Raw genomic sequence first — 26,944 nt, 5'->3', positions numbered from 1 at the left:
TGCTATAATTATCAGAAATGGATTAAAAAATAATTAGACAAATGTTAGTTGGAAGATGTAAATAGAGATATTTTAGCCACTTTGCTAAGGTTTCAATTTCTGATTACACCAGTTTAGATGAGGAGTGACATATCAGTGATTATGAAAATATATTCTTAAATGATTAGAAAGTGTAGCACTTTCTTTTTCTTTGGTGGGTGATTAGATCATAGTATATATACTAATTAATTTAATGTTCCATAAGCTTATAAGCTATAGCCTTTAATCAACTCATAAATAGTGGTTCTGCTGGCAGTTGGAGCCTTATAGCTCAACCTCTTTTCTAGAAAAAAAAAATAAAAAATCAAATGAGTAGCTAACTTAAAAAATCATTTTTACAAAAATATTTAATTAAGAAAATAATTTATAAAAAATTAAATATTTATCTAATATACAAAAAAAGTTAGTTTTATTTTACAAGTCTATTTAATAAATCAAATTCTATTTTTTTTTCATTTTTTGATAATATAAATAATTTAGTAAAAATTAACAGATAATTAATTAAAGAGACAGGAATATCATTTCAAGTATATTACACAAATATAAAAAATTATAACAATTCTTTTGTCAACAAAACAAATTTTTCATTTTTTTTAGTATTTTAATCAAGTACTCATGAATCAGAAGCCTTCTATGTTGTTTCTTTTTTTTATATGCATGTTAAATTATAAAATATATGTAGGTAAAAGGTGCATGTGTTATTGCTTCATACCTGATACCAGTAATAATGGTACATATGTTAGGGAGCAAAGTTCTCACCAGAAATGCTTTGAAGATACTCAAGGAGAATAATTAAATATTCATTCAGTTATTTAAGGGCAAAAAGGGAAAATTTTGTTTGTGAAATAAAAATAGAGATATTATTTGTTACTTTCTTCATCTCATATAATAAATATCTCTTTTTTTTATTTGTATCAATTTAACTATTATTTTTTAATTTTAATAACTCATTAATTAGTTCATGGTTATTATATGCTTCAAATATTCATAAAAAAAAAGAATATTAGTATGAATTGCAATTAGAAAAAAAATATATTATAATTAAAAGTGTACACAATTAAAAAGAGAGAATTAATTTAAGAAAGGAGTAATATTAACATGTGGGGGAGTTCATATGCACCTGTCACTTAATATGCTAAGAGCTGCCATTATTGCATTTTCTACCAAGTGTTAAATGAAGTAAAAAATGTTATTAATATGCTAATAGTGCCTATGGTTGAACCATGTGAACACAAGAGACAAAATTGGCCAATAAGAATAACTTTGCGGCTAAATGGTTAATTAGTGGATGTGACTTCCTTAAGTCGAAAGCAAAACATCTCAAAGGGAATAAAAGACTCAACAAAGAAAGAAAAAGGAAGAGAGAGAGAGGGGAAGGGGGATAAAATGAAAAGAATAATTAATTATGATAGTAACAATAATAATTTTAGACTTATATATGTTGCCCATTTTTTTCCAGCTACTAATATCTGTATTCTGTAATTTATTGGATTACAGTTATTAGACTGGAACCTAATTTTTTGTTAACAAAAAAAATTTCTAACACTTTAAATCAAGTAAGCTTTGATCATAAAAACACTTTTAAATATGACCTTAACCAAGTATATAGTTGTCATAGTTTTATTCACCATGTATTTTATTCGTAAAATTAATTCAGAAGCAACTGAATGCTTAGTTAAAACAGACCAAAAATTGGAAAAGATATATGTGAGTAAATCACATAACCACAACTCTTGATCTAAGCTAAATATCTAAGTTATAATCATAATTGGCCAAATTTTACACAAGCTAAATTAGTGAAAATCATTAGTATCCTTCACTCTTTTTTACCCCAAAGAAAGAAAACCAATTAAGTAGAAAGAACACATGGAGATGTAACAGCTGGAATTTTCATTAAAGATTGTGGTAAGAGAAAATTACATCATGAGATAAGATAACTCTTGGAAGTTAGAACCGAGATAGTTCTTTTTTCTCAGCTAACTATTATCCCCCTTGAAAATATTCCACCCTAACGAGGAAACTATAATTAAATTAAGGAATATGAAGTTTACAGTTCCTTAAGGACTTAAGAGGGAAAAGAAAAAGAAAAAGAAAAAAAAGAAAGAATAAATGGGACATAACTGGAAAAACCAAATAACCTTCCAAATCAATTTTACAAAGAAGGTTATATTTTCATTCTTATGTCACATATACAAAGGAAAAATTTGAAGTCTCATTACCCAGCAAAAATTGCTAAGCTGAGATTTACTTCAAACAAAAGCCTAGGATCAATTCAACCTTTTCTCATGTCTTGCCTTCTTCCATCTCCAAAGATTTCTTCTATCATGTTGCAAGTGGGCAAGAAGTCAATCTTACTTTTAGAGCAAGACAAAAATGCAGGATCCCACACTTTTGCATCGCAAGGCTCCAACACATGGCCATTGCTATAGGCATTACTTGCCACCTCATTATAGTTACCACACCATTGATCACCTTCAGCACTGCACTTCGCTCTGGTCTCCTGTGAGGACACTATGGCGTCAGAAAAAGTGCATGTTTCATCTTTAACATTTTCATCATCCTTGTGAATAGTCTGATCATGAGGTTGTATTGGAGGACAAAATCGGTTTGGGACAGTGCTTCTCACCACAGACACAGCATCATATTTAGAATCATCCTCATCATCAATGTTCCTTTTGGTCAAATCTACAGTTCCATTAACAGCACAAATTTCATCTGCAGCAAACTCATCATCATAATCAAGTTGATCATTTTCATGGCAGCTGGTAAAACCAATATCATTCTGATCGACTGGAGAATCTACAACAGAGTCATCCTCATCTTCCTCTCGAGTTGCAATGTCAATGCCATCACTACCTTGCCATTCATCATTATCACTGTCAATGCTCAAGGCATCGTTTCTGTTCTGCTCTGCCCGCTTTCGAAGCATGAAGACGTTAAAGTAGTAACTAACTATTTCTTTTTTGCTTCGTGAAGGGAGAGCAATGGAGAGATAGTGCCAGAAATTCTTGCCAAGGGAAACTGGATTATTGAAGACAACTTCATGAAATAGGCGTTCTTCTTCTGCACTCCATTTTTCTGCCACACGTTCTCCCATGTCATTGAACCCCAATTCATCAAACTTCTCATGCCCAAACTCTTTCAAAAGTCTTTCTCTTTCTTCTGCTATATGCTGTCTAACACATCTGATGGATCCTCTATCTTCACACCAACAATTGGTTCTGCCCTTTCCAACATCATCATTGTCAGAAGACAACTCCATCTGAGGCATTGGGATTATACATGTCCCCACCAGTCTTTTCTCATCATCTCCAATGGGGAAGCCTAGATTGGAGACATCTTCAGAGGCATTTGGTCTGTCAATAGCAACCGAAGAATCCCAAACTGGAATATCAGCCTGATGGTTAGCTCCCATAGATACAAGTTTGCGAGGAGGATTTTCAATGAGTATGGAATAGATGTCCTCATAGCGAGCCAATGTCCTAAATGGTTTCTCTGGACTGAAATACTCAGGGAAAAGAGCAACATGTACAGATGGTTCTGAATGGAAATACTCAGGAAAAAGAGCAAGATGAACAGGTGACTCTGACTTGACAACTTGTTCAGTAGTGCTACTGGTAGCCCAAGCTACAGGAAAACTAGCTTCAGAATCCTCAGCCCCTCTAGGGCCTTTACCGATACTTTCACCAGCAAGCTTCTCAATACCTTCATTACTACCTTGCCCATATCCGCCCTCTACAAATGATGAGGTAGACAAGATTAAGATATATTTTATGGAACAAGGAAAATCTCAGACAACAGTACAAGATGATGTCAGAACTGTGGCAGTCCAATTCCCTTCATAAAAGTAACAAAGGAATATCTCCAACATTGTAACATTAAGGTTGACCCCACAATCAAATACAAAAATACTAACTTAAGCAAACAGCCTACTCCTCAGTAATAAAATAGGTCATATCCAATTAATATGATGCCTCATAGGTAAGTGGTTGAGTACTAGTGCAGAAACCACTAGAATTAGAAGTTCAATTGATCAGAAACTTGAAACTGTTTGAAAAAGCATTGTTTATTATGTCAATTTACAGTTTGTTTCTGAACTTTTTGTCTGGGGTTGAGACTAAATCCCACCTGAAGTTTGAGGCATATGGGTGTGGCAATCATCATCAGGAAAAACAGATTCAGAAAATGAAACAAGCTGATCACTGGGTTCTGCATGTTTCTGGTGTTTGAAGGAAACCTCGAGCATCTCCTCAGCATCAAATGGACGCTTCTGCACCATGATTACCTGAAGAAGAGGAACAAATGAAAAGTAAGGGCAACAGAATTGTTTCACAATAAAACTATTTGAAACTATTAATTGTCATCCAAACAACATTTGCTCAAAGCACTTGAATATTTTGATATGATAGACAGCACATGTCACCATGTCCATATAAAAGTGCTTTCATATGAAAAAAAAAACTCAGCTAAGTATTCAATGCAACAATAAATACTACTAGTCTCTCATTAATACAAGTTAACTGACTCCACATTTCAAATTCTACATACATATGGTTAATGTACGAATCATTTTCACATTTTGCTCCTAGAAATTATGCAATAGATGGACACTTCAACTTTATCAACCGTTACTCAAACCAAGAAAAATCATTCACTATTCATCGAAAAGAGCAAGCATGTTTGAATAATAAGTGCAAATCATCCAGCACCTGCCAATTATCCAATAGGCAGACATTTCAACTCAATCAACTGCTAAAAGTTACTGAGAACAATAAAGAGAGCAAGCACCTTTGACTAATAAAAGTCACTACTAAAACAATCTCACTTGCATATGATTACTATACACATTAGGCTTAACTAAATGTGCATAATATCCACTAAATGTGTTTAGATAGGCTAATTATGGTGAAGAAGACTAAGCAGTCAAGTAGATGACAAATGTTGACTCATATAGACTCAAGTAGACTGTCTTCAATTCAAATGGAGAACAAACCAAAAGGAACTTCAGACCACTTTTACTCATACAGTATTTAATATCAACATTCCCTAACATTAATATCATCATAAAAAGCTAGTGGGCCCAATCACTCATGCACCCTTCAATGAATAAACAGAGCCCAGAGAAATTTTCATTGGGAATAAATAAACTAAAAAAGAAAAAAAAAAGACGATAAAATATAGCAAAAGAAAAATGCAATATAATTGTCATTTTGTAAATAATAGTAATATAATAGTTATTATACCTTAAAACACTGTCGTACAAATATATGGCAGACTGCTGAATCAGGCAATAATAGCTCTAATTGGGAGTAATCAAACAGGGAAACCTTAATTGATCAAAGGAATTGATCCTTCCCACCAAGAATTTCAAGGAAACAAGAAAAGCCCCAAATTTTGGAAACCCTAACCCTAGATAATTCAATTTCCAACCAGAACGAAAGGAAAACGTATAATCGACGGACAATTATTACGATTCGGGTCGAATCAGGTCACGCGACACGAGATCTAACAACGCAAACAAGGTAATTGAAGGAACGAACAAAAATCAAATACACGTTGACCAAAAATAATTTACAAAATCGGAGAAAACAAAACGAGGAGAACAAGGCCAGGAACCTAACAAACAAAAGAATCGATAATTTTTTCAGATCCCGAATTGGGAAAAATAGATCAAGAATATTGGGCGACGGAAACCCTAAAATCAGACAACGAACACCGATAAGGCCAAAATTGGGATCGATCGATGCAGAAGAACGAGATCTAGAAGAAGGCAGCGACGATTCGACGATTCCAGAAAAAGTGAAGGCCGAATCGAGAGAGGGAGGAAAAGGGGATCGAGATTGGAAAACGCGGCTAAAACGAAAAAGGGGCGAAAGCTAGGGTTGGCTGTATTTTTCTTTTCTTTTTTTTTTTTTTTTTTTTGGGTGTGAGATGAACGTGCGAGAAAGGAATAAAGGATAGAAGAAAACGGCACCGTATTGAAGATTTATGTGTGTAATTACGGGGAATGCCCCTGAATGTGTGAGAGTGCGAGGACGAGAGAGTGCGGTATATATGGGACAGTGTAGGAACGAGGTTGAGGCAAGATTCTGAGTCATAATTGTAAATTGTAATTGCCGAAGGTAGTTCTGCCACGTGGCTTCGTACAAGTGGGTGGTTTTTCTTGCCTTCTGTTTTTGACTTCTAACCTTTTTGGGCCAACGTGATTTTTATTTGTTTGGTGTGAGAATCTGGGGATAATAATAAATTAATAACCAATAATAAATGTCTTTCTTCTTTTATTTAGCCTTTTTATTTTGAGTTTAGTTTTGATTAATCATATAATTGTCTAATTATATTCATTTTCTTAATTATTATTTACATAATCAACTTATTAGTGGAGGGTTTCGTTTGTGATTGTTCTTGTTTTGTTCAAAAAATATTAATACACTTTTGGTGACAGAAAAAAATGTTTACATTTTGCAATACTATAAATTTAATTTTTTATATTGATATTGTAAAATAATTTTATACATACATTTAAATACGTAATATTACATCAATAAAGTAACTATCTTTTACATTGATTGCGTAAATATATTTATCTAAATGAATAAATGTAAATGAATGATTGTATAAAATATACTATCAGTGCTTTAAAATTAATCTCTTTTTTTATATCATGTTAGGATTTTTTCCTCAAAAATACTCTTAAGCATATTTAAGGTTTTGATTTAATTTTGAGTAACTCTCAATATAAAATAATTTTATACGTACATTCAATTACGTAATAACATATCAACAAAAATAATTATTATTTATATTGATAGCATGAATGATTATATAAAAGAATGAACGTAACTGAAGACCGAATGAATTTACACTATTATTGTACCAAAATAAAACTCTTAAAGTTTTATTAGTATCACAATTTTCCTTTTGAGCTTAACGCTTCAACAATTACATAATATTTTTTTGGTTTATTAGAATTTGATAGATTTAATATCTTAGTTCTTCATATTTATAATTGATGAAATCATGTGTACTAAATGAAGTTATGATAAATTTTTGCAATATTGATATTGAATATAACTTTGTTATAGCTTTGAATACAACATTGTTATGTCATGTGGTGAACTAAAAACAAATTTAGAGTGTCTTGGATGAAGGAATTATAGAAGGGAATGTGATTTTGTAAGATGATTAAAATTCTTTTTGTTAAAATAATTTGTTTAGATATTTATAGAAATCATTTTCAAAATCTCTTTTAGGTGAAATTTTTAAATTCCCTCCATCACAAAAGAAAAATATAAATATATCTTTTCTTTTTTGTTTCCTTTTATTTTAGCATTTAGTTGTGTATGCAAACTAAATTTTAAAATGAATGAAATTAAATTGATTCAATTTATTTACTTTGTATATTAAATTAATTTAATCGTAGTCACTTTTGAATTTGTGGTAAATCAATTAAAATTTTGCTTCAAATTTCTTCAAACAAAATGATAGTTCCACTTTTGCTGATATAAACTGAACCTTTGGACTTAGGTTGGTCACTATCAATAAAACCTAGTTTGTACCATTCAGTCTTTTCACATGGTCCACCTGGTTTTTGTTTTGGGTTGTCTATATAGACTTCCTCCTTAATTAGATTGTGAGAGGTACCATGTTAAAAAGGGACCCCAAAAAAAAAAAAAGCCTTGAAAATTATTCATTCTTGGCAGTAAGATAATTTTGTGATGATAAAAATCTCATCTTTCAGGAAAACAACCGTCTAACTTGTACAAATGTTCATTCATATAAACATTAGCTTCCATCTAAGCTTAGAATGAAACAAAGCACTGCATAAGATTTTTTCATTCTTTATCACCTGAAATAATATTAAGGGGCAAAGAATGCCATTGCAGCCCTTAAATATTACACATCCAAAGCAATGTTAATTTACATCTGCCAAGATACATATATAATCCCTTTTCATCATCAACAAAATGGTTTCAAATAATCCCATATATGAAAATCTATAGATGAGTGCTGGATAATGGCCCATTTACAAGCCAGCAATGCATATTTGCATGAAAATTTGGGTAAGGAGAAACAAAAATAGGGATCATATACAATGTAACAGAGGGATAAGATACCCTTTCTTCCATGCTACATAAAAAGTTTCATCCAAAATGTACGTCTATGTATAGTTCCATTGCAAGTGGTGTCATTATCTAGCATAGGATGATTTTAATGATCAACACCCTCATCAAGACCTTTGGAACTAATCATCACGTTTGCATCAATTTGTTTGTCAAACTTCTTTCTCCTTCTGGCTTCGAATTCTTGGAATCCATCCATCTAGAATATTCATCAATGGTTCAAATTTACATTTAAATTGAACATTTATATTGACTTAATAGATGAAATACAGATGGGAAAGCAGAAGGTAAAACAAGAAGCAAAAGAAAACGTACCTGCTGAAATTGATCCATTGATATTGGATTGCCATGCAGTGATAAGTTCTGAAGAGCTTTACAGTCTTTCAATAAATTCGGCGGTATCTGTTTAGAAGTAAAGCAAAGAAAATCATCAAAACCTTTGCAATCACAGGAAATCAGTGTTGACCTTGAACATTCGATATGTGAGTGTTGAACAGAAACATATAATGCAAGTAAAGAACGTATAAGCAGACCAAAGCTTCGTATTTTGATTAGAGTATGCAGCTAATCTATGGTTTTACATTACAATCAGAAGTTTATCATAGATTAATAATTGAAATTTGGTGCCCATACACACTAAATAAATAACCCAGAGAGAATATGATATCATTCAATCAAGTTCAGCATTGCATCAGTAAAATTCTTTTTCTTCACATCACAAAATAATACCTGGTTCACATTATTGTTATCTAGGGAAAGTGACTTCAAGTGAGAGAGATTGCATACTGAAGCAGGAAGCTCTTCAATTTGATTATCTGAAATGTTCAAAATTAGCCAAGTCATTACAATATGAAGCCATTTAACAAAAAAAGCTGATGATGTTAACTGTGCCAAAGATCCAGATTAAATTATCATAGAAATTGTCCATCCCTAGAGAAGTCTTACAGTATATATATCACAGTCATTCTTCATCTGAAATTTTGACACTATCTTTAAGATTATAAATATAACAATCAACTAAACTCAATTTAGTAAGGTCAACAATCTTCCAAACCCAGTTAAATAAGACTAACACATTGATAAAATAACTCTTTGATCTCTTTGCATGACTGGCAAGGAAAAAATGGATGCGATGGGAAATACATGCAAAATCATGCATTATCATCCTCATCCGATGCATACACAAAGAAGTCAAGTCAAGTAGATACAAACCATTAGCTTGTATTTCTTCCAAAGAGTAGCAACTACCAACGGATTCTGGTAGAGACTGTAACTTGTTATTTGACACATTTAAAATCAACAGCTGCATTATCAAACATGCATGAAACTCTAAAGTTAAAAAATGGTACACATTTTATATCAAAATATCCTAAACTGTCAAAGAAAACACAATAACAGCAATTTCAGCTAATTTATTATGAATACATCCTTATGATCCAAGTGCCATGGCGTTTACAGCATAATATAATATCGAAGGTAACAAAATAGCAAATATTAAACAGAAATTAATTCTATATCCAGAGAATCATGTACAGTTAGATGGAAAAAAGCTATAAGAATGACACAACACAATCTAAAATGTCTTACAGTGTAACTAACTTTGCATCATAGCTAATGTGTCCATGACATGGAGAACAGTTACCAATTCAAAATGTCTATTAATAATAGGGTAATCCCAAACCATTCAACATCCCTTGATTATGCAGTGGTAACAAGCATATCCACATAAAGATGCATCATGAATGGAAACTCCAAATCTGAGAAGGAATAGAACAGTGAGATGATATTTAGGTTCCATTAGGTATGATCACTTACATTTCTTAAACTGCCAATAGTTGCTGGCAAGGATGTTAACAAATTTCCAGAGATGGATAAGCGTTCAAGCCTTACCAACTGGCCCACTGGAAAAAGAATACACTGTCAGCTATAAATAAAATCTCAAAGAAAATGTTCCTTGAAATACATGTCATGGAAGAAAATAAGGCAAAATCATTTCTTTAAGAAAGTTATCTTATTGAATTAAAAAAGAGAATTACATTCATCAGGCAAGGAAGAAATTTGATTTCCATCAAGGTTCATGAGTTTTAGAGATTGGAGTTTCCCCAAATTCACTGGCAGTCTCTCAATTACATTCTCCGCCAATATCTGTGATGTTAGCCAACTTGATTATATAGCAGCTTTTGCAATCAATCTTTAATAATACCATACGGCTAGGTTTGTTGAAAAATTTAAAACAACCACTGTTAAAACACCAACACGGAAGAAAAGAAAACAGAAGAGTTTAAACAAACTCAAAACTGACAAATTCTATCCTAATCAATAAGTAGACAAACTTCTAAAGGAACAACCGAACAACAAAAATGTGATAGAGTTTGCAGCAGCAAGGAAGCCTGCCAAACCTCAATCGAGTGACTCCTTGAAATTTTTTACAGGATTTAGAACTTCTTGTTCATCCGTTCTATTGAACGATGAAAAGACCAATGTCAATGTAAACAAGGAGGATTTGAATGCACATTGAGAAATTATTTGTCTTCCTAACTCACTAGCCTCACCTTTTTGAGAGAGAGAATTATCGTTTTTTCAAGCTATGCAACTTCAAGAAACAAGTAAACAACTGAACTCAAGTCAATGACAACTGGCTGGAATACTAATATTCACAAAAGGTGGTTACTTAGTATCAACATCCAAATCTATTGCATCCTATTTAATTTACAGCTCTACTGCTCTTTCATATTTCAACACAAATATATAATCCATAATCACATTTCCCAGTTGAAAAAGATTGTTCATGATAAGTTTCAAAGCTTCAGGCATAGAGTGAAATTCTTGTTTCTTACCAGGCGCTGCATATTAATTAATTTGCTTATTTCCATGGGAATGTCAACTGCAATGAAGGAAAATAATAGTGGAAGAAAATTTTCAGCAAAGTCAAAAAGATAAAGTATATTTTAGATCAAGCGCTTCTTAATCAAAATGTGATGAGAAAGAAAATCGGAAGAAAGAGCACACACCTATTCGATTATGTGTTAAGTCAAGTGTGCGCACACTTCTGTCTAGATCAAGGATTTCGTCAGGAAATGTCTGTTTACCACGATCGCCAAAAGGTCCAAGGTAAGTACGTATCATAAAAGCAAACAGTTATATATGTTAAGAGAATCATTTTTGTTTGGTCGTCTTCCCTCTCAAAATACATCTCAGTTAGGAACATCAGAAGGGGCCACTAAACTTGACAACATATCAATTAACACTAGAGGACAATATCATATTTTTTTCCCTTTTGCTCTAGAACAATACACCTTTATGTTTTGACCCACAATTCAGTGAACAAGAAATATCCTATCCCATGCATCAATCACCTCAATGTAGAACTGTTCATTGTATGCAACAGCTATAAATCTATAATTCTTGTTATTTGTACTCACTAATCATCAGAAACCACATAAAAGTCAGTCTCCTGTGCATTTCATCCGATGTTGGAGGGAAGCGAGTCAGTTCAGTATCCAAAACAAAGTGAGTACAGAAACCATTTCTCAGTTAATAAATTTTGAATTCAAGTTGTGTAACACAACAAAGAAATAATTATACAAAAGAAAAAAAAAAAAGACTAAACCCTTTAATTGATCACAAATTCAATGCCAACCACTGAATTGACCCCTATTCAGAGTTTACAAAACATATTCCTCATAATCATATCAGTACTTAACTTAGGGATCAATACAACAAATTACAGTCAGCAACCTCGCACTTTTTTTTTTAAATCCTCTAAATTAACTCAACAAAGCACCAATTTAAGATTTCAGTGAAATCAAAATCGAAGAGTTAAAAAGAAAAAAAAAGTTACCTTCAATTTGGAGTCGCGGAGAGCAACAATGCCGGTGGATCGCCACCGCGCAGCTCTGGTGGCTTTGGTGTCAGCATTTTTGCTCTGTAAACACCCCATTCCACAATTCCCAATAAAAAATCTCTTTTTTTTGTTGTGCTGGGTTTTGGAGGTGCGAAGTGAAACGGTTAGGTTATTTACGACACAAATTCAAATAGAAATCAAGTGAGTCTCAGAAATTGATTTGACAAATAAGACAGAGTAATAAGAAGAAGAAGAAGAAGAAGAAGAAGAAAAGAGATTCAATAGTCGGAACCAAAAAGCGCGTTTTCTTTTTTATTATCGCCTTTTTTATTTAATTTAATTAATTAACTAATTTTCTGATAATAACAATTTAGCACGTTGTATTGTATAGTTGTTGTGGTTTGGTTTGGTTGGTTATTACAGTTGTGTTAGCTGTTGACAGAGGGGCACTTTCGTAAATGGGAACTGCCACTTCTACAAAACAATTATTACATAGTATGAAATAAAATAAGTGTACACAAAAAAATTAATTACTAAGGGTGTGTTTGGCAACCACGTTAAAAGAAGAAAAGTACGTTACAGCTTCTTGAACGCTTTCATTTTTGGTTTGGCTAATTTTTCTATCTATAAATGCACAAGTGATTCTGATCACAAAACCACGTTTACAAAAAGTAAGAATTTATAACTTCTGCGTTGCACTAACTGACTTTTAGCCTTATTTTTTTTGTCAACTTTATTCTCTATACATGTTATTGTATTATTTATAGAATTCTTATCATTTCTCTTTACTAAGCTCTTTTTTTCTATTATTTATTATTTATATTTTTACTAATTTTTTATTTGATATTATATATTTTTATAAATAATAATTTTTGTGCATTATATTTATTATTATCTTTTTATAATATAATTTATTGATCCAATTAGGTAAAATAAATTAAACAAAAAAATTAACCATAAATAATACTAATAGTAAAAAATTATAGCTTACTAAAAAAGAGTACTAAAAATATTAAAAATATATTATATAAAAACATATAAGAAAAAAAATTCTGGCGGCCCGTCTACTTCTTCATAAAGGTCCTTGCCTGAGGTTGGTGCCTTTTTTGATAATTAAGTTTTATGGATAATATAGATATCAATTTTCTTTCCTGGAATATTAGAGGGGCTTCTAACAAATTGGCCCGAGTTCACTGCAAAGAGTTAGTTAGCAAATATCATCCAACTTTTTTTATTATTCTGGAAACTCATGTACCCTTTGAGCGTTTGAAATATTTCTGGAGCAAGCTTGGTTATCGGGATGTTGGTGTTGTAGAGGCAAGTGGTCATAGTGGAGGAATTTGGATTTTATGTTCTAATCATTCAATATCAGTGAGAGTTTTAGATGCAGTTGATCAGTGTATTAGCCTTGAGATTCAGATGGGTACTTTTTCTAGTTTTTGTAGTGTTGTGTATGCTAATCCTCATGTTCATCGGCGTATGAGGTTGTGGAATGATTTGATCAGGGTCTCTTATATGATTCAAGACCCTTGGATTGTGCTAGGTGATTTTAATGATATTCTGATGCAGAACGAGGTGAGAGGAGGTTCCTTTTATAATGCAAGATCGGAGAAGTTTGCTGAAATCTTGGCTGAATGTAATTTATTTGATATGGGGGCTATTGGGAGAAATTTTACTTGGTTTCGAAAGGTGAAAGGTGGGCTGCACGTAGCAAAAAAATTGGATAGAGCGGTGATCAATCAAGAGTGGCGCCTTTTATTCCCGGAGGCATATAATGAGGTGTTAGCGCGTCTTCATTCTGATCATTGCCCCTTGCTCATTAGATGCAAGAAGGAGGGGACTGCTAAGAAAGGTAACCGTCCTTTTCGATTATAGGCTGCTTGGTTAACCCACCCCCTCTTTCGGGATGTTGTTTATACAGCTTGGAGTAAAGAAGTCCCAGATGTTATTAAGAGTTTGCTTGAAGTCCAAAAGGATGCGCTTAATTTCAATAACGAGATTTTTGGAAATGTGTTTGTTAAAAAGAGGGAGCTTGAAAGACAATTAAATGATATTCAAGTGTCTCTGGAAAGATGGGAAGACCCGGAGCAGCGGATTAAAGAGCAAGGTTTGCATGAGGAGCTGAACTCTATCCTCCTCCAAGAAGAGCTAATGTGGTACCAAAAATCTAGAGAAAAGTGGATTAGATGTGGAGACCGAAATACTAAATTTTTTCATCTTCAAACGATAATCAGGCGAAAAAGGAACAAGATTCATGGATTGTTTCTTGAAGATGGCACTTGGTCTTCTGAGGTGATGGTTTTGGAATCGGAAACAAACTCTTTCTTTCAAAAACTTTTCTCTACAAGGGAGGCAGTTAATTTGGATGCCATGGGAGAATTCCCTTGTCCTTCTCTTAGTAGAGAGGCCTGCCAAAAGCTTGTTGAACCAGTAGCTCTCGAAGAGGTGAAAAGAGCTGTGTTCGGCATGAATTCTTTCAAGGCTCCGGGTCCAGATGGATTTCAAGCTCTCTTTTATAAAGAATTTTGGGAATCTCTTAGCAGTGATGTGTGGGGCTTAGTGAAGAAAGCCTTTGCAGGTGAGAACATTAGTGCGGCTGTGTTTGACACATTCATTGTTCTGATCCCCAAAGTTGAAGCTCCATCTTACTTGAAAGATTTTCGTCCTATTAGTTTATGTAATGTGATTTACAAAATTATTACAAAAGTCCTTGTTAATAGGTTTCGTCCTTTCCTTTCTGAGATCATTGGACCGCTTCAGGGTGGTTTTATTTCAAGGAGAGGAACAACGAAGAATATAATAATTGTGCAAGAAATAATGCATTTCATGAGGAAAACCAAGTCGAAGAAGGGTTCTATGGCATTTAAGATTGATCTTGAAAAAGCCTATGACAGAGTAGACTGGAGATTCCTTGAAACTTCCTTGATCAAATTTGGTTTTCCTGTGGCTACTATTAATCTTATCATGGCTTGTGTGACTTCGTCCTCTTTGTCTATTCTGTGGAATGGTAATAGGCTTCAAAGCTTTAAACCCATGAGGGGGCTGAGACAGGAGGATCCCATGTCCCCTTACCTTTTTGTGCTCTGTATGGAGAATCTTTCTTGTCTTATATCGCATAAAGTCTCTCAAGGATCCTGGATCCCTGTATCTGTTTCTAGACATGGCCCAAATATCTCTCACTTGATGTTTGCTGATGATATCTTACTATTCTGTAAAGCAACAAAAACTCAGGTGACAGAGGTTATGAAGACACTGGATATGTTTACTCAAGCGTTGGGACTGAAGGTGAATATCCATAAATCTAAGGCTCAATGTTCCAAGAATGTTTCAGCGAGAAGAAAAAAGGTGCTTTCAGGGATCTCCAGTATCCGGTTTTGTCAAGATCTGAGAAAATATTTGGGAGTTAATATTGGTCATGATAGGGCTTCTAGGAAGATGGCGCAGGAGGTCATTGACAAGATACAGAGAAAACTTGCTAGTTGGAAAGGGTGCTTGCTTAACAAGGCAGGCAGACTTTGTCTTGTGAATGCGGTGATGGCTTCTATTCTGGTTTACAATATGCAAGTTTTCCTTCTTCCGAAGTATGCGTGCGACAAGATTGATTCTTTGATGCGTCAGTTCTTATGGAGAGGTCAAGCAAATGGGAGAGGGTTGCCGTTGGTCAAGTGGGACATTGCTATAACTTCTAAGAAGGCAGGTGGCTTGGGTGTTAGAGATACTATCTGTGCGAATATGGCTCTACTTGGCAAGTTGGTTTGGGATTGTCTAAATAATAAGAACAAGTTGTGGGTGCAGGTTCTAACTCACAAATACCTCCAGAACTCCAAGGACTTTGGCAGCAGTCATTTTCACAATGCCTCAACTACTTGGAGGAATATTCTAAAGGCTTATGATATCTTAAAAGAAGGATTTCGATGGAACGTGGAAAATATGCAACAATCGATTTGGTATGATGAGTGGAGTCCTCTTGGCAAACTTTGTGAGATTACGTCTTATGTTCACATATCTGAAACAAATTTTTCTCTTGCTGATTTGTGGAGCAATGGTACTTGGGAGGGGGATAAGCTTGTAACGCCAATTTCTCATGAGGTCAAACAGTTTCTTCACAGTCTTGGGCTTCCTTTAATGTCAGAATCGGAGCCCGAATGGATTTGGTGGCCCGCATCACTAAAAGCCTATAGCCCTCGAGAAGGTTGTCGTTGGCTCCTGACAAAGAAAGTGAATTCGATCGAAAATAGCAACTGTGGGTGGATTTGGCGCCTTAATTTGCCAAAGAAGATAAAGATGATGATGTGGTTGGGTCTACAAAATGCGCTTCCGACAAATGCCTTCCGTTTCAAGCGTCATTTAACTAATTCGGACAGATGTTCGAGATGCAATGCAGATCTGGAAACAATGGAGCATTGTCTTAGGGATTGTGAGAAATCAAGATGCATTTGTCAAATGTTGGATCCTTTGCTTATTGATTCATTTGAAGGTACTCCCTTGGAATTTTGGATTCGGAAGGTCATGCCGGGCAATGAGGCAATTGTAGGGGCGGGTCTTTGGTGGGTGTGGAGGCATCGTTGCAATGATATTTTCAATAATGAAGATCAGTGGTCAAACTATAAGGTTGTTGCTAAGCTCGGATTACTGCTAATGATTTAAGAAAGTCTGCCAGTACCAAGTGTATAACTTTCAAGGATCGAAGGAGGTGGAAACCTCCAACAGGTGACACTTTTAAAGTTAATTATGATGCGAGTCTGTTTTCTGATTGGAACTTAGCAGGAATTGGTTGTGTTATTAGAGATTCTAATGGGCGTTGAATTTCGGGTTGTTCTAGTAGTTATCCTCTAGGGCCTATCATCAGATGTGAGCTTTTTGCTGTTTGGAGGGGTTTGATTTTAGCTTGGGATTATGGCTTGAGAGATATTGTGTGCGAAACAGATTCTCTTGACATTTTGCACATTTTAAAAAATCCGGCAAATGGGCTATATTGTGATGTAGTTGATATTCTTCAGAATATACAGGAGCTTCTATCAAGACCTTGGGTTGTGGATTTTGAATGGATTACCCGTGATGCTAACGCTGTGGCAGATTGACTGGCGAGATATGCGGTCAAGACCAATCCAACTCATGTTATTTGGTCGGAACCTTGTGATGAGCTTCAGCATCTTATGCTTGTTGATTTAGGATAATCTCTTTTTTTTCTTTGTTTCTTTTTGTTTAGTCACCAAAAAATATAAGAAAAAAATATAAAAAAATTAAATATATATATAAAAATAACATTATAATTTAATGCCATGTCATTTTTAGTAATTATCTATCTAAAAGTGATTTTAACTAATATTATCCAAACAATATTTATTTTATCAAAATTAATTTTAGTATAGAGTTGCCAAATATAAATTATGTTGACACAAACTTACTTCTACCCAAAATCAATTTTATAAAATCACTTTTATTCAAACTACAGTTTAACCAACCACAGTCCAAACACACACTAAACAAGTTACTTATATAAAGTATAAAAATATTATATGTATACAAAAAATATATACATTTATACATTTTGATTTTTTTTAATTTAATAATTAATTATCAAAATAATTAAACTTGTAACAGTATAATCAAACTTATTTATAATAATATAATAAAAAAATTAAAATACCAAATACGTATTTTGATATAAGTCATAAGATAACTAATTCATAGATAATTTTTTATGCATATATAATATAATTATATAAAATAATACACCTAAAATTTTTGACAAATGAATTGAGTGGAATTGATGTCCAAATTCTACAATATGTTATTATTTATTAAATAATAAATTTAAAAAATAGTAATTTTTATTAATGATAATAATACGAAATTAAATTTATGAGTAAATTTCTTTAAACTAAAAGTGCATGAAAATTTCATTCTTCGAATTTATGGGTTTTTAAGCTAAATCTTTAAGATGTTTATTCAAATGTTAAAAATGAAAAAATGAAACCCTTTGTATTGATTTTTTTTGTTAAAAATTATTTTTAACTGAAATATATAAAAATAAAAAAAAATTAAATATTCAACAATCTTTACTCAATGAAAAGATTGATAAGTAATAACTATGCTCTGTTAAACGGCACTAGAAACAAACTCAATTCAGTTTCTATTGCTATGAATTAAGCGTACAAATCGAATTTATTACATTAAGAACTTAATTAATCTCAATAAAAAGTTAGAAACAAACACAACAAGTTATTAAGTTTAAATAATTGACTCTTAAATTGCTTCTTTCAAACATATTATATTGTTTTTTATATGGTAAATAGCATAGTTGTCAGAACCGAACCGGTGATCGAACCGGTGAAGTTATTGGGTTACTGGGTCACTGGTTCAACCGTTGGGTCACTGGTTGAACCGGTTAACTCGGTATAATTAAATAATTATATAAAATTTAATTATTTTTTTATTATTAGTATTTTTATTTTTTCTTTATAAAAATAATTATCATTTTTAAATTTTAATACTTTATTAATTAGTTTATATTTATTTTATTGTTATATTATTATTGGTGAAAAGTCACATACAATTATTTTTTTGTGAAGTTGATATTTAAGAACCGTTAGATGATTTGACTAGTTTAACTAAATATCATCTAGCGATTTTCAACTATCAACCTCATGAAGATAAAAAATAAAATAATATATTAAAAAAATAAATTGTGGTTAATTAAATTTTTTGTTTATATTTTTAATTTGTATATATTTAATAAAATTTATAGTTAAATAAAATGTAATTGATTTAAAAATGAATGACTTTGAAATTAAAATAAATTGAATAGAAGTAAAAAAGAAAGAATGCTATATGTATTATAATTTGTCTATTAATTAATGAGAATCACTCTAGCTTGGTGGAAGAAGCTTGTTGGCTTTATGCTGGAGGAATGGGTTCGAGTCCCATTGGAAACATTTTGGAAAATTTTCCAAAAATCATCACAAGCGACACTTGGCAGCGCTGGAGGGTGTAGAGCATCGTGGAGTTGCATATCGCTAGTCCATTGTAGATTCACCTTCAACGTTGACCAAGTGACTCGAACCGATCCGGTTTTCACCGGTTCACACCGGGTTTGATCGGTCCATACCGGTTCTCAACTTTATACGGTCTAAATATCGGACCGGACCGGTATATGGTCCGGTTTACCGGTTTTCCGGTCGAACCGACCGGTCCGGTCCGGTTCTGACAACTATGGTAAATAGAGAATAATTAATAAATATTATATAAAAATTTAAAAGATAATAAATATTTTACTATTTAAAACTACATTATTTTTATATTTATGTGGCAGTAATGAAATACATATTATTATAAATAACGAAATATATAGACAACTTCATTTCGTTTTACATTATCTATTAACAAAAAGACATATATGTCATCATTAACATTTCAAAGTTAAAATCTTTAAGTATCTAATTGTGATTTTACTCTTCTTCTTGTATCATACATTGTGTACATATTATTATATAATATGAGATAGAAATGTACACAATATACAACTCTCAGTTTCACTTGCCTAACATCTCTCAATTTATCTTTCGGTAAATAAGAAATTAGCCACACAAAACATTGCATACACCATACATTTAGTTCTTGAAGATCAAACTTAGGACATTATCTTTAAACAAGTCAAATAACTACCACTTATGTTAGCCTATTTAAGTATCTTAATTTCCAATCAATTATTTATTTGATCGTCCACTGAAAGCAGGATTACAAAAGGAAGAAAGAAAAAGAAAATTGAAACAAAAAAAGGAAATAATAACATTCGAAGCACAAATAGCAAACAAAACTACTATTATTAACATAATTTATTAAATCTTACAAACCATAAATGTTAAGGAACAAACTCATTATTCATCGACACTTTTTAAAATTTATCTATTTCCTACACTGTCCGACTCCAACTCCCTTTAGGCAAAGCCATCAAGGAGAAGAAGACGGCCTGACTCAAGAGACCCTATGGCATAGCCATCAGGCTCTTGGACAGGGGACACAATAAACAAAACCACCATTCAGTCTTACAATGTCATAATTTCTCTAACTACATGAACCATAAAGGAAAGGATGATATGAATGAAAAAGTGTGATATAAAGCAAAGGATGATCAAGAAGCATCTCAGCAGTCCACCTCTTGCTAGGATCCTTCATAAAGCACTTTTCCAGAAAATCATAACAGAAAACACGGATTCCTTTAGGCTTCTTGGGTGATAGTTCAAGATACTCAATGAAGAACCTTAAATATTCCTCAGTACGCAAAAAGCTCTCACCCCATGCAGGCAATCCAGTCAACATTTTAATCACTATACAACTAAGTGCCCATATATCCATCGGAGCATCAATATGACCGGAAAATGCATCCGACGACAAGTACAATGGCGTACCTCTAGGCTTGGACTTCCAGACCTCAACATCTGCTTCCTCCTCTTTCGTCTTAGATAATCCGAAATCCGCGATCTTCAATTAATAGTTTGTACTCTCTTTGTCCAATGAAGGAAACAGAAGAATATTCTTCGGATTGAGGTTACAGTGGACGATTCCTTTGCGATGAATATGCGAAAGCCCTTTAACAATCATACGTGCATAGACGCTCACGTCGGTCTCCGGGAGAGGTTTCTTGTGGATCAAGTCATCCAAAGAATCGTGAGGAGCATACTCCAATAGACGATTGTAAAAGTAACATTCGTGTTCTACCGTGATCTCCGTGCCAAAGCATCGAATGATTTATTGGCAACCACCGCTTTCACCTTCACACAATGGTTTAAAAATCTGTTCTTCTTTCTTCAGTGACAATGCCAACCTAGAAATGGAGCTCTTTTCAGCAATGAAGTTCTGATACAGTGTTTGTGTATCAACAACAATTGCAAGATAAACAGTGTCATAAGAACCCGCTCTCAAGATTTTCAGTTTCTTCCATTGTAAGCTACTCGTATTTGATTGATTTTTCTTACTCTCTGTATCAACATCAAATATTACATATAAAGATTAAATAATATTATTTATCAATATACAAATTTTTAAATACCTGCAGGATAGTTCTTTTGGCTCTTCTTGTAGATTATGAACTTAATTTTGTATTAGTTCATTACCTTGTGCTATTTATATTAATTAGTTGTATCACTAAAAATCATATAAAATCTATCTTTTGTGTTTTTAATATTGTTTATGACCTTATAAATATCTATAAAACAAAATCTAAATAAAGCTTTGTTATATATTAAATCTAAATAAATCGAAATCGTAATGATAAATCCTAATATATAGCAAAGCTTTATTTAAATTTCGTTTTATAAATATTTATAAGATCATAAAGAATATTAAAACACAAAAGATAGATTTTATATGATTTTCAGCTATACAACTAATTAATATAAATAGCATAAGATAACAAATTAACACAAAACTAAGTTCATAATCCACAAGAAGAGTCAAAAGAACTAGCCTGCAAGTATTCAAAATTTTGTATATTGATAAATAATATTATTTTATCATTATATGTAACATTTGATGTTGATATAGGGAGTAAGAAAAATCAATGAAAGATGAGTAGCTTACAATGGAAGAAACTGAAAGTCTTAAGAGTGGGTTCTTATGGCACTGTTTATCTTGCAATTGTTGTTGATACACAAATACCGTATCAGAGCTTCATTATTGAGAAGAGCTCCATTCCCAAGTTGGCATTCTCACTGAAGAAAGAAGAACAGATTTTCAAATCATTATACAAAGGTGAAAGCGGTGATTGCGAAGAAATCATTTGATGCTTTGGCACTGAGATCACGGTAGAGCACGGACGTTACTTTTACAATTTTTTGTTGGAGTATGCTCCTCATGGTTCTTTGGATGACTTGATCCACAAGAAATCTCTCTCGGAGACCGACGTGAGCGTCTATGCACACATGATTGTTAAAGGGCTTTCGCATATTCATCGCAAAGGAATCGTCCACTGTAACCTCAATCCGGAGAACATTCTTCTGTTTCCTTCATTAGACAAAGAGAGTGCATACTATCAATCAATTGAAGATTGCGGATTTCGAATTATCTAAGACCAAAGAGGAGGAAGCAGATGTTGAGGTTTGAAAGTCCAAGCCTAGAGGTACGCCATTGTACTTGTCGCGGAGGCATTTTCTGGTCATATTGATACTCCGATGGATATATGGGCACTTGATTGCATAGTGATTAAAATGCTAACTAGATTATCTGCATGGGATGAGAGCTTTTTACGTATTGAGGAGTATTTGAGGTTATTCGTTGAGTATCTTGAACTATCACCCAAGAAACCGAAAGGAATCAGTGTTTTCTGTTATAATTTTTTGGAAAAGTACTTTATGAAAGATCCTAGCATAGGTGGACTGTTGAAATGCTTCTTGATCATCATTTTCTTTATATCACATTTTTTCATTCATATTATCCTTTCCTTTATGGTTCATGTAGTTAGAGAAATTATGACATTGTAAGATTGGATGGTGGTTTTGTTTATTTTGTCCCCTGTCCAAGAGCCTGATGATGGCTATGTTATAGGGTCTCTTGGGTCAGGGTCTTCTTCTCCTTGATGGTTTTGCCGAAAAGAAGTTGGAGTCGGGCAGTGTTAAGAAATAAATAAATTGTAGAAATTGTTGATGAATAATAAGTCTGTTTCTTAAGACTTAATAAACTATGTTAATAACAGTAATTTTGTTTGTTATTTATGCTTTGAATGTTATCAGTTTCTTTTTTTTGTTTCAATTTTCTTTTTTTTTCTTTTTATAATCCTAATTTCAGTATATGATCAAATAAATAATTGATTGAAAACTAAAATACCTAAATAGACTAACACAAATAATAGTTATTTGACTTATTTAAAAATAATATCCTAAATTTGATCCATAATAACTAAATGTATGGGACATGCAATATTTTGTGACTAATTTTTTATTTACCAAGAGGCTTATAACTTTGCTCTCTAAAACGGCACTAGAAACAAACTCAATTCAGTTTCTATTGCTATGAATTAAGCGTACAAACCGAATTTATTACATTAAGACCTTAATTAATTTCAATAGAAAGTTAGAAACAAACACAATAAGTTATTAAGCTTAATTAATTCACTCTTAAATTGCTTCCTTCAAACATATTATATTGTCTTCTTCAATTTGTTTGGTATGTATGTATACATGCATGTATGTATGTTTATGTCGTGTAATCCTATATTGTTGAACTTATTACTCCTTGTACTTAACATTGTTCACCAAAATTAAGAACGGAAATGTTTGATAATAAAAAAAATTAGTTAAAAATTGTCATAACTTATTTCATTTAAAATTCATTAATTGTTGCGACAATTAACGAATGTTAACTAAGACAACTTCTGATTATTTTTTTTTTGTCTCTCTAACATTACTGAATTAAGAACTCCTGGTAAAATAAAATATATAGTAGTAGGGCAATAAATAAATAAACGAATTCAACTTTGATATAGACTTGTTTTACCTCTGTCCACAAATAAAATTTTATAATGATATTACTTTTTTTATAAATAGAGAACAATTGATAAATGTTATATCAAAATTTGAAAAATGATAAATATTTCATTGTTTAAAATTACATCATTTTTATATTCGTGTAACAGTCAAAGAATATGCACCATTATAAATAACGAAATACATATACAACTTCATTTCATTTCACACTATTTATTAACGAAAAAACATACATGCCACCATTAACATTTCAAAGTCGAAATCCTTGAGTATCTAACTGTGACTCTACTCTTTTTCTTTTATCATAAATTGTGTATATATTATTATATAATATGAAATAGAAATGTACACAATATACAACTCTCAGTTTCACTTGTAAATATATCATTAAATAAATAAAATAATTGGACATTCCAAAGCATAAGAATTAAGATCCACATTGACATTATGCACTCTTACATAATTAAATCCAGAAGTGCAAATGAACCACAGTGCTAAGTTTAATTTCTAATACAGTAGCATTTAACTTTATGGAATAGACTAAAAGCAAACAAAAATTACTAATTTATTTCCATTTGTCTTAATAATGTTTCAAGGCTTATAACCCAATTGCCAATTGTCCCCTTTAATAAGGATCAAAATTTAACTACAAGCTTTATTTATCATATTCATAAACATAATATATAAAATATTAATACTATAATTGTTTCTAATAGTAGTGATTATTATTACTTAATTTCCTTCTTCAAAATATTCTTGTAGCCCCACCACACTCTCCATTCCTGCTCCATTGTTGTGTTGTGTTTAAATTTGCTACAAGTTCCATATAATGCATATCAAGGACCCTTCTGATCATAAACTTTGTCTCTTAAAGGAAGCATATACATGAAGATAAAAAGATAAAAATAATTAAATGTGCATGATAGTTATAGCTACCATATAATATATGCACCAAGGACTAAGTAATAATCAAGCATCATCAATTTTTATTGACCTTTGACACCATGTCCACCAAATCCATCTCCTTCTTGATTATTCCATCACCCTCCATCATGGATTCCACAATCTCTTGTTGCATATCATCACACTCAAAACCATTATCCACAACATTAATAGTACTAGTATCCATAATAGGAGCACAAGGAATGTCATCAAGCAATGAATCAATGCTACACCCTCCTTCAAACAAATTCTCATCAAAACAAAAATCCGGCAATACCTCATTGAAATCATAACTCGGCACCAACCGATCCGACATAGAGAATTGACTATTGTTACCTACCGGCTGAGGTTGCGCTGCCAAAAGTGGTGGTGGTGCTTTGCTTGAGGCGGCCGAGCTAGTTTTGTTAGCATTGCCTCTAGGGTTAACAGATTTTCTCCTATAGTCCATTAGAGGATTCTTGTCCAAATTTAAACTCTTGATGTATTCTTGAAGGAGAGATGCTTTAGGGTACTTGGATCTACACTTCCTTTTTGAATATTGCCTTCTCTTAGTAGCATTCCAATGGTTCTTGATCGAGTTTTCAGTTCGTCCAGGCAATCTTTTTGCAATTTCCGCCCACTTGTTTCCTATCTCCACATGAGCTTCAATTAGGATCTTATCCTCATCTTCCGTCCATATATCTTTCTAAAAAAAAAAAATCGAGTCGTATCAATAAACAACAAGATGATAAAAATGTTAAAAACATCTTTTAATATAGTATTTAGTCACACTTTAAAAACGTAGCTTATAAAAAATAGTAAGGATTCAAGAGAAAAATAGAATATATAATACTATGATATGAACTAAAATTGGTACTAACCTTAATGTCAGGTCTTAGATGATTATGCCAACGCTCTCTACATTGTTTTCCAATTCTCCCAGGCAGCATTTGAGCAATATGAGACCATTTCCTTAATCCATATTGTTCTACCAGCTGAATCAATAAGCTTTATTTTGGTGTAGCAACATATACACACGTTATTTTCTTAGACACAAAATTTGATTTATTCATACATGAAATAAAATTATGAATGAATTTTTTTTGTACCTATCTTCGCTTTCTGTCCATTGGCCCTTTACTATGTTAGACTTCTTTTGAAGTTTGTAGGTCTTCTTGGATGTTGGGTATAACTTATTGTTTTTGTTGACACCATTGACCCTTTTGTAATAACCCATTGTTGATATGGATGAGACTTCATCCGGCACAACGTGATTCGTAGGCTTGGTCTCTTGAAGAGGATAAAACGGTAAATAACCTTGGTTTCCAACTATGATATCCAATGGAGTACTTCGATTATTGTTATTAGTGAGGTTGAAATTACCAAAACCTCCTCCATTATATTGGAAATCGTCCATAACATGAACATTATTATTATTCTCCACAAAAGGCTTGCACTCATAGACATCAAAGGAATCAAGATTTGTTAGAGAAACTTGATGATTTGATGTTGAGGAATTGCCATTCACATTCACCTGATGAAATTGATCAACATGGTGATGGAGATCTTGGTAGAACCCATGAGATGAATTAGGGACTCCAAATGGAAGATCAATTTCCTTCATTGTTAGTGAATATTGCATTGTTTGTGATGCAAAAGTTTCTCTAAGGTTTGTTTGAAAATCCTTTGACAAAAGAAGTAATAGAAAATTAAGTGATGAGCATTACTTGTTTCAAGTTTCAATCCAACTTGTTTATGTTACTTAATGGGGAACGTTACCATAATAATGAATTAATTGTATGGGATATTGATTCACATCTTGATGGCTTAGTTTGTAACTTCAAACCTTAGGAATCTAGCATTATATTTTTATTTAATTTTCTTTTGTCAATGACTTAGTTTGTAACTTTCACTAGGATTTAATGTGTTCAATTATGATAATTATTTATTGTTGATAGAGTTTATATGCTTCTCTAGTGTAGAGTAATTTTATGAGAAATATTTTTGGAACAATATTCAATGACTTTCTATCAATGTAAAGTAATGTAGAGTACAATCAAAAGCTTATGAATATCTATTTAACTTACTAATTAGTACTAATTGCAAATTTAACTTAAATTTATTTCTTTCAAAGTATACCCTTCATTTAGAAGAATGAAGAATAAACAATAAGGACTAATTACTCCTAGTTGGATGGTTTGCAACAAGGGAACACCTTAACTCTTTTTATATTCACCAAATTAAGGTGCAACTTTTGCATACTGCTATTTTTTTTTAATAATATCGTTTAAATGTGAGATAATGTATCCAAATTTAAATTATATGTTAATATAATTAGTTAAGAAAATATGCTCTCGTACCAATTCAATGAATTCATTCAAATTCGGATACAATCTAGTTGACCCATTTCTTTATTTTTAATTTTAAATTTCATTAAAAATAATTTGGAAATATGTAAAGGGTTGCCTCGTACTTTTTCAATGTGAATATAATATATTAATTCATAGAACTAAATTTATATAATTATTTAATAAAAT

General features: G+C 32.3%; 3 protein-coding genes and 1 pseudogene across 3 annotated transcripts; all 4 read right to left on the bottom strand.

Moving 5' to 3' along the window:
- Window positions 1–1,908: 1,908 nt before the first annotated feature.
- LOC130944197 (uncharacterized) lies at window positions 1,909–6,044 on the bottom strand. Its single transcript, XM_057872392.1, has 3 exons — window positions 5,283–6,044; window positions 4,168–4,324; window positions 1,909–3,774 (listed from the first exon to the last, which is right to left on the bottom strand). Exons 2-3 carry the CDS (start codon window positions 4,316–4,318, stop codon window positions 2,312–2,314), a joined length of 1,614 nt encoding a protein of 537 aa, XP_057728375.1. The 5' UTR covers window positions 4,319–4,324; window positions 5,283–6,044; the 3' UTR covers window positions 1,909–2,311.
- A 1,794-nt stretch (window positions 6,045–7,838) lies between these two features.
- On the bottom strand, window positions 7,839–12,281 carry LOC130943573 (plant intracellular Ras-group-related LRR protein 7). The gene is made up of 9 exons (XM_057871500.1): window positions 12,001–12,281; window positions 11,171–11,240; window positions 10,997–11,043; window positions 10,196–10,304; window positions 9,975–10,060; window positions 9,372–9,462; window positions 8,889–8,974; window positions 8,475–8,561; window positions 7,839–8,358 (listed from the first exon to the last, which is right to left on the bottom strand). Exons 1-9 carry the CDS (start codon window positions 12,097–12,099, stop codon window positions 8,248–8,250), a joined length of 786 nt encoding a protein of 261 aa, XP_057727483.1. The 5' UTR covers window positions 12,100–12,281; the 3' UTR covers window positions 7,839–8,247.
- Window positions 12,282–20,070: 7,789 nt separating this feature from the next.
- Window positions 20,071–20,607, bottom strand: LOC130946242 (mitogen-activated protein kinase kinase kinase 20-like; annotated as a pseudogene).
- Window positions 20,608–24,465: 3,858 nt separating this feature from the next.
- LOC130946240 (transcription factor MYB98-like) lies at window positions 24,466–26,031 on the bottom strand. The gene is made up of 3 exons (XM_057874912.1): window positions 25,517–26,031; window positions 25,289–25,415; window positions 24,466–25,113 (listed from the first exon to the last, which is right to left on the bottom strand). The coding sequence occupies exons 1-3, from the start codon at window positions 26,029–26,031 to the stop codon at window positions 24,466–24,468; spliced, it is 1,290 nt and encodes a 429-aa protein (XP_057730895.1).
- Between the last annotated feature and the right edge of the window lie 913 nt (window positions 26,032–26,944).

This window comes from Arachis stenosperma, chromosome 8 (genome assembly GCF_014773155.1).
Source record: "Arachis stenosperma cultivar V10309 chromosome 8, arast.V10309.gnm1.PFL2, whole genome shotgun sequence".
Taxonomy (NCBI): domain Eukaryota; kingdom Viridiplantae; phylum Streptophyta; class Magnoliopsida; order Fabales; family Fabaceae; genus Arachis; species Arachis stenosperma.
Note: the sequence above shows the minus strand (reverse complement) of the source record. Positions and strands in the feature narration are given on the sequence as shown.